Here is a 13668-nt window from a genome sequence, read left to right on the forward strand (position 1 = left end):
TGCAACCTGACCTTTAATTTAACCCTTTTAGCCCTGGAATCAATCTGATCCCACAAACAGCAATAAGGTGAAATTATTTAATTTATTTTTGGGGATTGAGGAAGGAATGTTGCCGGGGGCACTGGGAGACCTCTGTTGTTCAGATTGTGCCACGGGTATCTTTAACAGCCACCTGAACACACTATTGAATGCCTCACCTGAAGGACAATGTAGCACTCCCTCCGTACTGCACTAGTACTAACTTGTATGCTCAAGTGAGAGTGGAATTTGAACCAACAACCTCTGCCTGCGTATTACTAACTTGGCCAAACTAACACTAAACCGTAACAAAGAGGAATATACAACCAGAAGTGTGGTTCCTGTTCCCAGTCATTCCTGCTGGCTGCAAATGAATTTGGTTTTGATTATTTTAACTATATTTCAAGTCTTTAAATTATTTTATATTTTTGCATTTTTACAGCAAATTAAAGCTAACTTTCTTAAGTGTTGGTGTGTCTATCACTTGCTAATGGAGTAAAGTAGCTCACCTTGTTGTTTTAGGTAGCCCTGTTACGTGGAGTGCTTTAGTGTAAAGAAGATCTTTCAATGTTTTTTGTGTAACTGTTTTCTCTTCCTATGTCATTTGCCTCCTTGTCCAAGTGCACAGCCAGGGGACCTGATCCCAGGCGTCTGCAAGCATGGTTTATTCAGCTTCAGGGGCAGAGGGGCCTAGTCATATGATTGACTCCCACAGTGGCACAACTGAGATTGTGAATTCACCATGTGAGGATTGAGGGGGTGCGTCTCACTTGTGTAACTGGGGCCGTGCAAAAGATGGGATGGGGGTCATTTCTAGTCTTGTCCAGGCTGCCATTGGAGGTGCTTCTCCACTGGGCCATGGAGGGGTCAAGGGAGGGCATAAGGAAAGGAAGAGGAACATTCAATCGCTGGAGGCTCTTAGAAACTTCGTAGTAACTAGTTACAGTGCTGTGTTGGTGCTGCTCCCAGCGTGTAGTCCAGGGAAGGTTCAGAGTGTTACTTTGAGGGAGTGGAAGAGGAAGAAAATTGGAATGTTTAAACATTATTTGTTTGAATGAGACTCTGAATTTGCACTGTTCCCAAATGTTAGAGCCAGCAAAAACGCTTTTTAAAAAAAAAATAACATGCACATTGCAAAGTGATAAACACATTGTTTTTAGAAAGCAAATTGCTCTACAGTTCCTAGCTTCTCACCATTTATAAAATACTAAATTTATCTTTCTTGATTCACACTTGCATAGTATTTCTAGCACAGAAACTGGCCATTCGGCCCAGCAGGTCCATGTTGGTGTTTATGCTCCACACCAGCCTCCTCCCACTCTTCATCTAACCCCCGTCAACATATCCACACTTGCCCGCATTAAACTTTCTGCCATAGTTTTGCCCACTCACTTAATTTGTCAATGTGGGTTGCACCTTCCTGCTCCTATTTACACAACTTACTGTGCCTCCTATATCCGTGTTGTCTGCCAACTTGGATACACAACACACTCTCTTCCTTCATCCAAGTCATTAATAAATATGGTGAAAAGCTGAGGCCCCAGAACAGATCTCTGGGGAGCACCAATCCTGCCAATCAGAGTATGTACCCTTTATCCCAACTCTCTCTCTCTTTCCTACTTCCCAAACCACTATCCAACCCAAGTCAAAAGGCTACCTCTCATTTTAAGTGGAACTTTAAGGAAAGTTTTCTGGAAGTCCACTAAGATAACACCATTAACTCCCTTGCGTATCTCATTAGTGACCTCCTCAAACAGTTTAGCCTTTTGTCTCAAAATTGGAACTTTAAGTTTAGCTGTACAGTTGATTGTTTGTTTGGCTGCTGTGTGGTTTTATAATTGTCTCCCAGATGCCTTTTTACTCGCGGTTTGTGTGCGCTTGTTTTTCTCTTGCTTATTGAAAGGTGGCTTCGGCTGCACTGTTGACCGATGCTGATCTGAACCAGTGCTGTTTTGCCAGGTGCCGGAGTTGGCGGAGCAGACCGCACCTTCCTTCGAGGAATGCTTGAGACTTCTGGAGGAAACCTTCCCTTTCGCGGAGGATTCTGAGGTAAGTGAGTCAGTCGGTGAATCATGCGGTAATGTCGCGTGTCGCGATTTAACTTGGAACCATAAACAGTTGTGCCACAAACACACTGCCAAAGTTAGATGTTCACTGTGGGCTTGTGTATCTTCAGCCAGTGGACACCTGGCAATAACTACAACGCTCCAACCTCACTGGGGGAAGAGTGCTTGCTAGCGTAGATTGTACATGGTTTTTGGAAGCAGTAGTCTTGGTGATTGAGACCAAGATTTGGAGCTTGGAGGCAGTGCCAAGAGCCAGAAGCTGAGCCTTGGCATCAGAGGGCTGATTAATGAGGAAAAAACCCAAAGAACCCTCCGGCTGTTCATCGGCAGTAAGAGGTGGGTGGGACCTCGGAGCTACCAGACATTGTAAACCGTATGGGAAAGGCAAATCCAGAACACTGCTTCGAGCTAAACCATGGCAGTAGGTCAACACCAAGGGTTAATTTGGGGTGGGGGGGGGGGTGTGAGGGAGTGGAAACAAATTAAAGACTAGTGCTGGGAAGAGTGATGAACATGGAAAACCAATTTCCAGGTGGATAATGGAGGCAAAAACCCCTGGAATCCTTTAGAATGATATGAGGGGACCATTAGCTAGGGTCTTCCTTGTTCCACACTAGCTTTCTAGCAAAGTGGCTTCCAAATATCATTGGCTCCTGCAGATTAGCCGTGTAGTCCCGCTGGGATGTATGTAACACTTACTCCAGTGTGTGTGCTCAACGTTTAGTTGGGTCCATTGATTGTGCTTCATCTAGCTGGGCACCGGGACACTGCATCTCTGAGCTGAGCTCCGAGATTCACACGGAGGCAGTAATCCTTGTACGATCATTGTAAACTGTATCAAGTGAGAGATACAACAACTTGCATTTTTATAGAGCCTTTAATGTAGTAAGACGTCCCAAAGTGCTTCACAGGAGCTTTATCAAACAAAATTTAACACCAAGCCATGTAAGGAGATATTGGTGCAGATGACCAAAAGCTTGGTCAAAGAGGTAGGTTTTAAGGATCGTCTTAAAGGAGGAGGGGGCGGCAGAGCGGTTTAGGGAGAGACTTCCAGAGCTTGGGGCCAAGGCAGCTGAAGGCACGGCCGCAAGTGGTGGAGCGATTAAAATCAGGGATAATCAAGAGGCCAGAATTGGAGGAACGCAAAGATCTCGGAGGGTTGTAGGGCTGGAGGAGATTAGAGATAGGGAGGGGGGGGCGAGGCCTTTAATCTATATAGTGTACTGTGCAGTTAAGCAGCTAACGGTGGGTGCCTATGTGACGTGATGCTAAGCTGGCTGTGACTGCAAGGCTCGGTTCGTGAGGTGCAAACGCTCGCTGCTGTGGTGAATGCAGCCAATCCTCGAGTAATGTGACTAGTGCCTCCCGGTCCGGCATCCCCCATCGGGAGGCGAGTGTCACACTCCGTTCCGTGCACACTTGCTGCATAGGAGCGTACCGAGCTACGTTGATGGGGCATGGCACAAGACTGAATTTCATGTCTTCTGTTATCAGTTTCCAGCAGCGGTGTCTTCCGAGCTGAATGAGGCTTTAGACAATGCTCTGCCCAGCACCAGCGACAGCCTGACTGCAGGCTCACCGACGACCCTTCTTCCACCTCTCTTGAGGCCAGAGACTCCTTTAGACTTAGAACAGCAGTGGCAGGATCTCCTGTCCCTCATGGAGCTACAGGTGAGCATGTGCGCAAGGCTGCTTTTGTTCTGTGCGATGTGTGCAGGTACATTGTGCTCTGGTTGGTTGAGGGTGGGTTTTTTCTTAATTAACACTCCGTCTGGCGCAGGTAGCCAAGAGGTTAAATTACGAGGCGAGATTACACAGGGTTGTATTCCCTGGAATGTAGAAGGTTAAGGGGTGATCTGATCGAGATTTTCAAGATATTCAGGGGAACAGATAGGGTAGATAGAGAGAAACTATTTCTGCTGGTTGGGGAGTCTAGGACTAGGGGGCAGAGTTTAAAAATTAGAGCCAGACCTTTCAGGAGTGAAATTAGGAAACACTTCTACACACAAAGGGCGGTAGAAGTTTGGAACTCTTCCACAAACGGCAATTGACGCTAGATCAATTATTAATTTAAAATCTGAGATTGATAGATTTCTGTTAACCAAAGGTATTGAGGGATATAGAGCCAAAGGCGGGTACATGGAGTTAGGTCGCAGATCAACCATGATCTCATTGAATGGTGGAACAGGCTCGAGGGGCTGAATGACCACCTCCTGTTCCTAGGTACAATCCAACCCTCACCAGCTCCTGCCTGCTTACCCAAGACAGTGTAGGCAATGAACTGCCCCGTGGCTTTGGGGATTAATATTGCGTCCAATGTGCAACTGAGTGAGGCACAGCCAAGAATGTCTCAATAGGAGTGCTGTACCGATCTCCGTGCCCCTTGGACTAGGGAGAGTTTCTGCTTCTGAGCAAGATCTAGTGATCGTGTGTGTGTGTGGATGTCGAGTGAGGACAGATTGGGCTTAAAGGTGATGCTCACCGCAATCAAGATAGCCTGCCAACGCTCTCTGTCTAGGCTTGTACATGGATGGCTATTCAGGCAAGGTAGTGGAGGACACCAATGCCCATGGAACCATGCTACAGCATGCACGAGTGGATGCCTAGAGGAGAGGCTAGTTACATGTGCATTGGGTTTTCCTTGTGGGTCCAATGCAGTGTGGTTTGGAACCTGGGGATTGCAGAGTCCCTGTTCACCAGGGGGAGCTGCTGAGCTAAAGCTGAAGGCTTCACCCACAAGGACTGGGGGAGTGAAACTTGAAGAGCCAAGTGTCCAGGCTCGCTCTTCTGCACCTGTTCTCGGGCTTCTATCAACCGTTCTCCATTTGCCCACCGGCTATTTAGCAACGCTGATGGAGGCATGGCGACAGGTTTCCGAGGCTGTGTTCGCCATCAGGGTAAGTAATAGAAATACGTGTAGCCAACTTTTTATTTTAACCATGTTTTGCTCCTCATTTGCAGGATATGGAAGTGACCAACAGTGCAGTGACGCCGTACAGCAACGACTCTGGTAACGGCAGTGCTGACTTGCCCACAAACTACAACCAAACTCCGGCCACAGCCATCAATCAAGATGTAAGCCTCCACGACGCCACCTTGCCTCCGTGCGGCCAGGAGTTCCCATCCTTCTTCAATCCAAACTTGGGGAGTCCTTCTGTGGACAGCAGCCCCGGCCTCCTGCGACTGGCGTCCACCAATTCCACCAACTTTGACGCCACCTTCGGCTCCACCAACTTCACGGGGATGTTTTTCCCTCCACGGATTAATGGAAGCAGCAACGAGACTTCCAGCTCGGGCTTTCCCGACCCTCTGTCCAGCCTGCTGGATGAGGCGATGCTGGATGAGATCAGCCTGATGGACCTGGCCATGGAAGAAGGTTTTGGTCCGATGGAGGCCTCACAGATCGAAGAGGAGCTGGACTCTGATTCCGGCCTGTCCCTTGATTCAAGCCACAGTCCCGTCTCTCCGAGCAGCTCGGAATCATCCTCCTCCTCCTCCTCTTCCTCCTCGTCCTTCTATGAGGAAGGGGCAGTCGGGTACAGCACCGATTCTGAAGCTGCGGATTCTGAAGAGCCTGAGGGAGAGGGTGCGGTGGGAGGCTACCAGCCAGAATACAGCAAGTTCTGCCGGATGAGTTACCAGAATCCAAGCTATTTCCACTCGCTGCCTTACCTGGACCAAGTCAACCATAACCACACGTACAACCTTCCCCCTGGAGCCTCCGTCTCCACTCAGCAGCACCATCCTGGCCCCGGGAAGAAAACGGGAATAAAAGAAACCCATTCCAGTCGCATGGATATCCACCTGGGCCGTGATGAGCGCAGGGCCAGGGCGCTGAAGATCCCGTTCACCAATGACAAGATCATCAACTTGCCTGTCGACGAGTTTAACGAGCTTCTGTCCAAGTACCACCTCACCGACGCCCAGCTGACCCTCATCCGCGACATCCGGCGCCGGGGCAAGAACAAGCTGGCGGCGCAGAACTGCCGCAAGCGGAAGCTGGACACCATTCTGAACCTGGATCACGACGTGGATCACCTGAAGAAGCAGAAGGCCCGGCTGCTGAAGGAGAAGGTGGAGTTCGTCAAGTCCCTGCGCCAGATGAAGCAGAAACTGCAGGAGCTTTACCAGGAGGTGTTTGACCGCTTGCGGGACGAGGAGGGGAGGCCCTACTGCCCAAGCCAGTACTCTCTCCAGTATGCAAATGACGGCAGCGTGCTGGTCATGCCTCGGGCCCTGATCTCTCAGCAAGGGAAACCGGACAAAAAGAAGAGCAGCAAGAAGTGATCTCTACGGCCGGCCCCAGTGTCTGGCTTTGAACCGAACTAGAAAAAGGAACTCGGCGAGAGGCCGCGCCTCGGGAAAACTGCCGCTGACTTTTAAAAATAGACGACTGACAATTCGCACCTTCTCGTTTTTGAAAATATCTCGCAAATCTGACAGCTGCAGGTCAGTTAGGATGGAAAAATATCCCGAAGGGTCGGTGGCGAGAGCTTTACACATTGAGTTGGTAGTTTGCGTTTGACCACAGCTAGAGAATCAACAAGTGTCTCCGCACGCCTGTTGTGTCCCTAGTGTGAAAAATGGGCGTGTGTCTGGTTCGGAGGGAGTGGGTAGAAGGGCTCTGGATTGAGCAGCTGAAAGGACGGTCTCTCCGATCCAGACTCTGGCTGTTCAGTCTGGACGAACAAAAGCAAAAAAGCCTCCCCGCTCCACACCGTTTACAGACACAAACCAGACACTATTTGTGTTCAGTCGTTACTTGAATATTTCCCTATTTTTTTTTAAACCAAGGACTTGATGTGTGAACCAAGGAGGGTGTTTGTTCACCACTCGGCATTTTTTTTATTTAAAAGTTTTGACACAACTTCTAAATAAAACGGCTGCAATACGTTTGAAATCGCGATGGTAAAAGTTACTGATGGAGATGGTTTGGGTAACGTACGGTTGTATCAAGAGCGCTTCCATTTTGGAGGCAGTGTGTTGCCCGAGCTGCTGTGGGAGTCTCTGAGCTGCCGTACCGAGCCTGGCCTTGCTCCGTAAGGATTCAGTTTTGCCAAGTGGTGAATCTCTAGCATAGTTTGAAGAGACGATCCACTTTGAGCCCTCACCTCGCTGGTTATATTTATTAAGTGCAGAAGTCAAACACTGCAAGTTTAGTTTTATTTCTGTTATATGGTCTGTTCATTTTGGGGACAAAGGGGGTGCTTTAATCTTTATTCCTTCCTAGTCCTGCACTCCACACACACCCCCTGGGGCAGAGGAGCAGGAAGTCCTGTGGCCACTTTTGTCTAGTTGGGAGGCTGTTTCTGAGTTGAGGTGGGGCCCAGATGATTGTTGTCCCACATAGATGCCTCTATGCCTCCTTTATTCCTTCCCTTCCCCCCCCCCCCCCTCCTTTTTGCTCAGTTCGGCCTGACTGAAGTGGGACAACTGACCATTGGAATTTGCGACCCAAAGTCTCTGGATGCTTGCTAATGCATGGTGCTGCTAAGGTGCAGGTTATTTAATGAATTTATCAAAGAGCAAGACAGAAATACTGTGGGTGACTGTGTGGCCACAGGGCTGGAATTAATGATGTGCGATGTATGAAGCGCGATTCATTTGTTTGTTCCCACCTTCCTCCTCTAATGTTTTTCCCAACACCATGTTTCCGGGGGTGGTGGGAAGGGAGGTTGTTAGCTGGCGGGGGGAGGCTGTTCCTAGACATTTCACAATGACGCTATAAACTGGTGATGCTGAGGAGTATTATGGGCTGTCCTTTGCTTTCCCCAGATGGTCACGGCTGAGACCTGGAGATCTTGGAGTCAACGGGGTGGGATGGGGTGGGGAAGAGCCAGAGCTTCTCTCCCTCCCCTCTGCTCACTGTCTGCTGCGTCTTAGTGAGGAGGTAGTGGCTGTCTCTCTAGATCCCCATTCTTGTGAACCAAATGTGTTGACGTATTAACCTTGTGTACATCTTTCCCTTTTATTTTCGGATTCTAGGCCCCAAGGGCAAGTCGGGTAATCTGCACCCATACGCTGCTGTTGGGGCCGGTTCCTGTAAATCCATCCCCACCCCCCCACATCTTTGCCCGCTTCCCTATTTTGAAAAAGTGCCTGTTCTCCTCGGCAGGTTCCCTTGCCCCTGCTGCGATCAGGCGGTCACCACGTGGGGATCTGCGGGCGTGAACCACCCATCCGATTCCCCGCCCTGTTTGAGATTTAAGACAAGGACTCGGGAGTTGAGATGTGTCTTTGAAATGTGCTACGTTGGGTTTAGAGTGTGGGGGGATTTCTAGACTAGCTTTAATGCAGCAATCAGATGGTTTCTTTAAATGGCTAGTGCAGATTCTTCAAACTTACAAAGGAAAATCGATAGCGAATGAATGAATGCTTGGGTCAGTTTTAATTTTCCTTCCTGATTTCATAGCCTGGCGATTGCAGCCTGATATTGTCTGAATACTAATCCTTTTCGTATCAAACTACTCTGCTGTTTCAATAGAGGACAAAATAAATGGATTAACACCTCTACTGGAAGCGGCAGACTCTACGAATGGGATTAGGTGTTCAGACAGCTTCCAGGCTCTTCACAGAACCAGGAACGCTGAGCGCAGTTCACTCTGCAGTTATCACTCAAAGGAAGAATTGCTGCTTTGCAGAGTGAAAACCTTTTTATACTTTTGATCATAAGCTGTGTGATATTGAACTGTAACTAGCTCAGGGCTGTAACATGATGGCGATCTAGAGAATGCAGAAAACAAAAGCTGTGCTTCAAAATCGAAGCGTTCCCTGTTGATCTCCACAGTTTTGCTTTATTTTCTTGATTGGGAATGAAGGTGGGGTAAGATGGAGGAGAGATTCATTTAAAGTGAAAGGATGCTGTGTGTCTGCGCTGAGGGAGGGTCTGGTGGTCGCACACGAGCGGGGGTCTGGTGGTGTGCGCACACGAGCGGGGGTCTGGTGGTGTGCGCACACGAGCGATGGTCTGGCGGGATGTTCTCCGGTTTTGGCTGCATGGCCAACCTGAACCCCCCCCCCCCACCCCGCCTCTGAAGTCGTCCGGTTTCTGTGCTGATGGTGAGTGCTGCATTCTGTGACATCCTGATTGACGGTGGATAGTGTGGAGATTTATTTTTAAGAACTGGCTTGGCTACAGCTCATTTTATTCATACTCCAGATAAAGAGAAACCTATAATCTTTAGACAGTTTGGCTACAACTCCATGTACACTGGCTGTCGACGCACCCGTGCTCCAGTATTGACTGTGAACCATTATATATTCTCACTGGCCCTGCCACTCCTGCATGGCATGTTCGGCTGTGATGAAATAGCCGATGTAGACACACTGCCATTTTCGCTCTCGGGTATCTGAGGCTCAGGATGTTGAGATTCAGATCCTCCTCCCACTTTGCCAAAACTAATGAGCAAGAAAGGAGACTTGTGAGCGAGACACAGAAGTTAACGGAAAAGTGTCTCCCTCCTCCACCTGATGCTCCGCACTTCAGGTTCCGGTGGATCTCACGAAAGGACGATGAATCTTGGGTCAAGCGATGCTGCAGAGTTTTCCATTCCCACGTGTTCATTTACTCCGTTAAGTGTGTAGCTTTTTTCAAGAAGCATAACCCTCCCTTCGTGTGTGTGTGTATATATAAAGATAACTTGAGTGAATAGATTTGAAGTTCATAACCAACATTATCAATTTATCCACAGGAAGACATCTTATTTGTATGTGTGAATTTGCATTTTTAATTGTACAGCTAATTTCTGTCAATCTCTCGGTTGTTGAGTGAGATGCACAGTACCGAGCGCTCAGTCCTTCAGCCCCTGCTACTGATCTCTGATCCTGGTGATCAAAATGTGATTAGTCAGGGCTGGGATGGGATGATGTCTGATATTCTGGAGTCTCTGCTGCTGCTGTTCTGCTTATTTTAAATTAAATTTTACACAAACTACATTTTTCCTCCTTGCTTGAAGGCAGTTTTTACAATCCACTGAGCCCTCGGTTACCTTGAAGTGACGATTTACTTAATCAGCTCAGACAGGGGAAGCTGGTGCTGCTGACTGGGGGGGGAGAGGAGAGAGGCTGTTGTAACCGAGCCGGACCCGGTCCGTCTCTGTCCAGCAGGAATCGGGAGTGCAAACCCAGGCTGGAGTTCGGCCTGCCCCAGGGATGTCCACTGCACGGCCTTCAGTGCTGTCGGGCTGGTGTAAAAGTGTGAGTGGAGCACATGGCACAGGTTAAATCCCTGCTGCTGCAATTTACGGGATTACCTAGAATTACATAGAATGTATAGCACAGAAACGGGCCATTCGGCCCAACAGGTCCGTGCCAGTGTTTATGCTCCACAGGAGCCTCCTCCCACCCCTCTTCATCTCACCCTATCGGCATATCTTTCTATATCTTTCTCCCTCGTGCACTTATCTAGCTTCCCCTTAAAGGCATCTGTGCTAATAAGACAAGTCGAGAAAGTCGTGAACTCTAATCAACTTAAATGGGGATGAAGTGGGAGTTGCTAAGTTTTGTACACAACTTCCTTGGATGTGTGACTGTTCGCTGTTGGATTGTTCCGTGCGGGCGGGTTTATTTCGGGACGGCAAAGTCTGCGTAGCTTGACTGCTCCGAGCTCTGTCCAGCGGAACAGCACACCGGGTGGGCGGGCAAGCTCTCGGGGACTCCTGCAAACAGGGAAAGACTCAAAGGACCGAGTGAGCAGGTCCGGTCCCTGGGGAGATGTGGACCCACCGACATCATGTTGCTGCACTCTGACCGTCTGCCAGTGACTGTGTTCAGAAACACTGGTCACATTTATTTTTCCTGCAGCGAAAGTCGATTTCTAGCCCTGTTGACACCTACCCACTTGCTTAAAAATGAAACAAAATCAAGGTTGTGAATGCACCAGATTGTACGCTGTGAGGTCCCAGCCCGGCAGCAGGTGTGTGCAAACCTGCTTGACAGATCTGGATATTCTCCGATTGTACAATTCCAAAGTTCCATGCTCGGGAATAACATGGATCCGCCATCGTTCCCCCAGGTGTTGATTTGCCGAGGGACGGTGGTGGGGGGAGGGAGAGACTTCTTTAGAAATCATGGTTCAAGCTGACTCTGCACCATTTCTGGGCAGCTCTGAGGGGGTCCTGGGTCCTTATCTGAGTGCACTCGCTCATCGACATTTGCTCAGCGGAGTTTACTGAGGAGCCTGGCTCTGTGTGTGAGAGATTGTTTCCTTCACTTGTGTATAACCTTATCACTGTCGCCTCTGCAGAATAACCAGCAATCTCTGCTGTTGTCTTTTGGTTTTTGTACTTATTTATGTAAGTTATGGATGATGGAGTCTCTCCCTCTCTCTCTCCTACTTAATTGTTTTAGTTTCCTGTCAGATTTGTGCAGATATCTGATGTTGCCTGTAACAAATATGTCTTGATTTTTTTTTCTTGGCTTGGCAGGGAATCTCTCTCAAATCTGTTGTATATTTTTCTTTACATGGATACTTGCAGCAAAGCAGGATTGTTTGGGGAGGGAAAATTCAATAAATTAGTTATATTTTCACATGTTTTTCAGCCTAATTTTTTTTTATTTCCCAGAACTCTTGAAGGCTAAAAGTGAAAGTAATTTTATTGGGTGCTGGCGTCTATGTGGGGGGTTGGGTGGGAGAGAGGTGGGGGTAAAGAGATTTCATCTCTGCCTCAAGGCAGGAAGATGTAAACCTGTTTCGGCAGAGTGTTTCTGGATGGGTGGCGTGTCAGAGTTTTTACACCTGTTCTCCATGCAGCGAGCGCCTGATCTTGGCCGTGCTGGTGTGGGAATGAAGTAATCATTGCATCTACACCATCTCCAGCAGCTTGTGTTACTGTGGGGAGGGGGATTTTGCTGGGACTGGCTGTCTGCCCTCAAATGGGTGTAACAACAGTGTGCATTTATATAGCACATTTAACATGAAATGTCCCAAGGCGCTTCACAGGAGTATTAAAAGGCAAAAAATTTGACAGTCACAAGGAGAAATTAAGGCAGGTGACCAAAAGCTTGGTCAAAGAGAGAGGTTTTAAGGAGCATCTTAAAAGGACAGAGGTAGAGAGACAAGTTTAGGCAGGGAATCCCAGAGCTTGGAGCCTAGGCAACAGAAGGCATGGGCACCAATGGTTGAGCGATTATAATCAGGGATCCTCGAGGGCAGAATTAGAGGAGCGCAGATATCTCTGATGTGGGGGGGAGGTGTTGTGGGGCTGGAGGAGATTACAGAGATGGGGAGGAGTGAGGCCATGGAGGGACTTGAAGAAAAGAAGGATGAGAATTTTGAAATCGAGGCGTTGCTTAACCGGGAGCCAATGTAGGTCAGCGAGCACAGGGGATGGGTGAACGGGACTTGGTGCGAGTTAGGACACGGGCAGCTGAGTTTTGGATCACCAAGTTACGTAGGGTAGAATGTGGGAGGCCAGCCAGGAGTGCGTTGGAATAGTCAAGTCTAGAGGTAACAAAGGCAGGGATGAGGGGTTCAGCAGCGGATGAGCTGAGGCAAGGGCGGAGACGGGCGATGTTAGAGGTGGAAATAGGTGGTCTTTGTTATGCTGCGGATATGTGGTTGGAAGCTCGTTTCAGGGTCAAATATGACAGCAAGGTTGCGAGCAGTCTGGTTCAGCCTCAGACAGACAGATGTTAGGGAAAGGGATACATAGATACATAGATACATAGAAGATAGGAGCAGGAGTAGGCCATTTGGCCCTTCGTGCCTGCTCCGCCATTCGATGAGATCATGGCTGATCCTTTAATTCAGTATCCCGTCCCCGCCTTCTCTCCGTAACCCTTAACCCCTTTTGCCCGTAGAAATATATCTAATTCCCTCTTAAATATATTTAATGAGCTGGCGTACACTGCCCTCTGTGGCAATGAGTTCCACAGGTTCACCACTCTCTGAGTGAAGAAATTCCCCCTCATCTCTGTCCTAAATGGTTTAGCCCTTATCCTTAAATTATGTCCTCTAGTTCTGTTCTCACCCGCCAAGGGAAACATTCCTTCTGCATCCAGTCTGTCTAGACCTGTCAGAATTTTATACACTTCTATGAGGTCCCCTCTCAATCTTCTAAACTCCAGTGTGTACATCCCTAAACTACATAGTCTCTCCTCATAGGTCATTCCCGCCATTCCTGGTATCAGCCTGGTGAATCGCCGCTGCACCCCCTCCATGGCAAGAACATCCTTCCTCAGATGAGGCGACCAAAACTGTACACAGTACTCGAGGTGTGGTCTCACCAGTGCCCTGTACAGCTGCAGCAAGGTATCCCTGTTCCTGTATTCTAACCCTTTTGCTATGAAGGCCAGCATACCGTTTGCCTTCTTGACCGCCTGTTGCACCTGCATGCTCGCCTTCAGTGACTGGTGTACAAGAACACCCAGGTCTCTCTGTACTTCCCCCTCTCCCAATCTATTGCCATTTAAATAATAATTTGCCCTCCCGTTCCTGCACCCAAGGTGGATAACTTCGCACTTGTCCACATTATAGTGCATCTGCCATTTATCCGCCCAATCGCCCAGTCTGTCCAAATCGCTCTGGAGCTTCCTGGTCTCTTCCTCTGAGCCCACCCCCCCTCCTAGTTTAGTGTCGTCTGCA

At 48.7% G+C, this 13668-nt stretch overlaps 1 protein-coding gene across 3 annotated transcripts in view; it reads left to right on the forward strand.

Annotated features, from left to right (window-relative positions):
- The window catches only part of nfe2l1b (nfe2 like bZIP transcription factor 1b), a 39137-nt gene extending 27525 nt beyond the window's left edge, over positions 1-11612 (forward strand). For 2 of the 3 annotated variants that reach the window (XM_085966139.1, XM_085966137.1), the window contains 3 exons: positions 1978-2067; positions 3579-3755; positions 5046-11612. In XM_085966139.1, the coding sequence (XP_085822265.1) occupies positions 1978-2067; positions 3579-3755; positions 5046-6371 (1593 nt within the window). In that variant the 3' untranslated portion in view covers positions 6372-11612. The remainder of the gene's footprint in view (positions 1-1977; positions 2068-3578; positions 3756-5045) is intronic. The other variant, XM_085966138.1, reaches the window with a different exon arrangement.
- The last annotated feature ends 2056 nt before the right edge of the window (positions 11613-13668 follow it).

The sequence above is a fragment of the Somniosus microcephalus genome, chromosome 24 (genome assembly GCF_052327205.1).
Source record: "Somniosus microcephalus isolate GS21.2 chromosome 24, FLI_Smic_1.0, whole genome shotgun sequence".
Taxonomy (NCBI): Eukaryota; Metazoa; Chordata; class Chondrichthyes; order Squaliformes; family Somniosidae; genus Somniosus; species Somniosus microcephalus.